The sequence below is a fragment of the Taurulus bubalis genome (assembly GCF_910589615.1).
Source record: "Taurulus bubalis genome assembly, chromosome: 12".
NCBI lineage: Eukaryota > Metazoa > Chordata > Actinopteri > Perciformes > Cottidae > Taurulus > Taurulus bubalis.
This window is the reverse complement of record NC_136600.1, coordinates 9,104,735-9,106,897: the sequence shown is the minus strand read 5'-3', so window position 1 is coordinate 9,106,897 and position 2,163 is coordinate 9,104,735. Positions and strand designations below refer to the sequence as shown.

At 43.0% G+C, this 2,163-nt stretch overlaps 1 protein-coding gene across 1 annotated transcript in view; it reads left to right on the top strand.

Annotated features, from left to right (window-relative positions):
- Positions 1 to 501: 501 nt before the first annotated feature.
- The window catches only part of prdm1a (PR domain containing 1a, with ZNF domain), a gene marked incomplete at both ends in the record, with an annotated part of 12,979 nt that continues 11,317 nt past the window's right edge, over positions 502 to 2,163 (top strand). The window contains one exon of the mRNA XM_079227223.1: positions 502 to 528. Coding sequence (XP_079083349.1) covers positions 502 to 528 — 27 coding nt within the window. The remainder of the gene's footprint in view (positions 529 to 2,163) is intronic.

Below are 2,163 nucleotides of genomic sequence, written 5' to 3'. Positions count from 1 at the left end.
GAAAATTTTATTTTGATGCAGAAAAAGTTGTGTGTGCGTGTGAGTGTGTGTGTGCGTGTGCGTGTGTGTGTGTGTGTGTGTAGCTCATGGCCTCAGGTGAAAGCGCCCGCTGCTCCTTCCCCGTAAAGAAAAGTGCGCGCGTGTGTGTGTGTGTGCGTGTATGAGAGAGAGAGAGGTAAGGGGGTGTTGTGATGTGGGCGGAGCCAGGGGGAGGGGGTTGCCCTACGGAACTGTTGGGGGCGTGGCTTGGCGAGAGAGAGAGAGAGAGAGAGGGGGCGGGCCTCTCCCCTGCTTAGTCAGATGGAAGTCTGGCATTGTAAGGCATTTGAACACAGGACACCGAGTGGATCACACGCACAAACACTTTAACACGCACACACACACAGACACGCGCACACCGGTGTGGAGTATCAGCGCTCGGAGCGGGACGGACTGCACCTGTCCGACACACACTCTCTATCCTCAGACACACACACACAGAGGAGCTGACCGGTCGTCCCTATGTGTGGATGGGACCAAAGTTACACGGTGAGTACGGAGCAGCTCGTGACACCCTCTGACGTTTCTTTCTTTTTTTACATTTATATCAACAACATAAATAGAGCAAAACAAAGAAGACGTAACTCCTGAGGGACTTTTTTGAATGTATTTATGAATAAATAGATTTGAGCGTCTTTTGTGTTAGTTTTCTACTTTAATTTGAATTCAAGTTTCTGGATTATGGAAACAGAAAAGCAGTGAGTAGAATTTAAATTGTGGCTTCATGAATCAAAAGTGTATCTTATTAAATCAGATTTTCGTATTTTTGGTCCTTGTTTCTTTAGGTTTTTATTTCTGACTTGATCAGAACGTTTAATTTTTTATTTCAATGCTGCTGGTGTCTTTCTTTTGTATCTACTTTTTCTGCACTTTATTTGGATTTCGTTCAGATTGTTTAACTGCTGCTTGGAGGTGTTTTTCTTTGAGAGAGAGTTGAAAGCTGTTCGTTCTGCACCTCAGTTTGGGTTTTTAGTTTGTGTTGCACACTTTAAGGAGTTTACATTTGTTTTTTTAATGAAGACCGCTGGACTCAGATGGACATTAGTTTTTTTTTCGGGGTGTCCTCTATCTGAGATCTACCTTGGATTTAAATGAGTGTGATTTCTCATTGCAGTGTTTTTACCCTGATAGTGCTCAAACAGCTCACAGAGTTTCATCTTGACTCGACTCGTTAAAATTGCTCCTTCGTTTGAAATTCCTCTGACTGATGTGCACGCTTAGCTTTTTGTGTCTTTCAGTTGATCGAAAATATGCGAGAGGTGAATTGTTTCTCTGTTTTTGGTTTCACTATTAGTTTTCGATGTTGCAGCTGTTATGCAAAGAGTTCAGCTGAGAGCTGAAATATTGAGAAGTGTTTCCATTTTCTCATCAGGTTGTTCAGTGCGCTTCATTTAAATGGAAAATATAGCAGACACTGTTGCATTGGAGGGGGGGGGGGGGGGGAGCAATTACACTTTATTGCTGGAAGTGTCATATTTCCACAATTCAAATCAATGGGAATTAATTTGAATGATTTGCTCCAGTTGGAGGAGTAACGGATGTTTGAAGCAAAGGAGCAGCTTGTTTTCTTCTTCTTAGATTTCAAGAGCTTTTACCTGCAAGTTTACAACAAGAAAGTCAGCTCCGTGCTTTGCAAGACCTAAAAAAATTAAAAAATGAAGAAATGATGATGATGACTTTAAATTAAGTGTGTGGTTCCTAAAAATACTGAAATATGTATTATTTGTTTTTATCACACCTCGTGAGGATCCAGAGTCGATGTGAGTTAATCTCATTGTTTCATTTCTTGCTGCTGTTTTTTTGATGAAAATGATTTCACATCAAGCCAACTTGGATGTGAAATCATTTTCTTTCTTGCGGCTGCAGAAGAATTCACAGTGTGGTCTCTGTTGATCTGCTGCTTTTCCGCTCGCCTGCGTGGGACGAGCAGCATGTTTTTCCCTGAGTGGATATCTGTGTGTGTGTGTGTGTGTCTTGGGTGGGATCGTGTTTGAAGTTTTGTTTGCGCTGCTGTGGCCCCCCAAATGGAAAAGTTGTGGCGCTCCCTTCCTCATCGCCCCCCCCCCCAACCACCCCTCCCCTGTCCATTAACAACACACACACACACACACACACACACACACA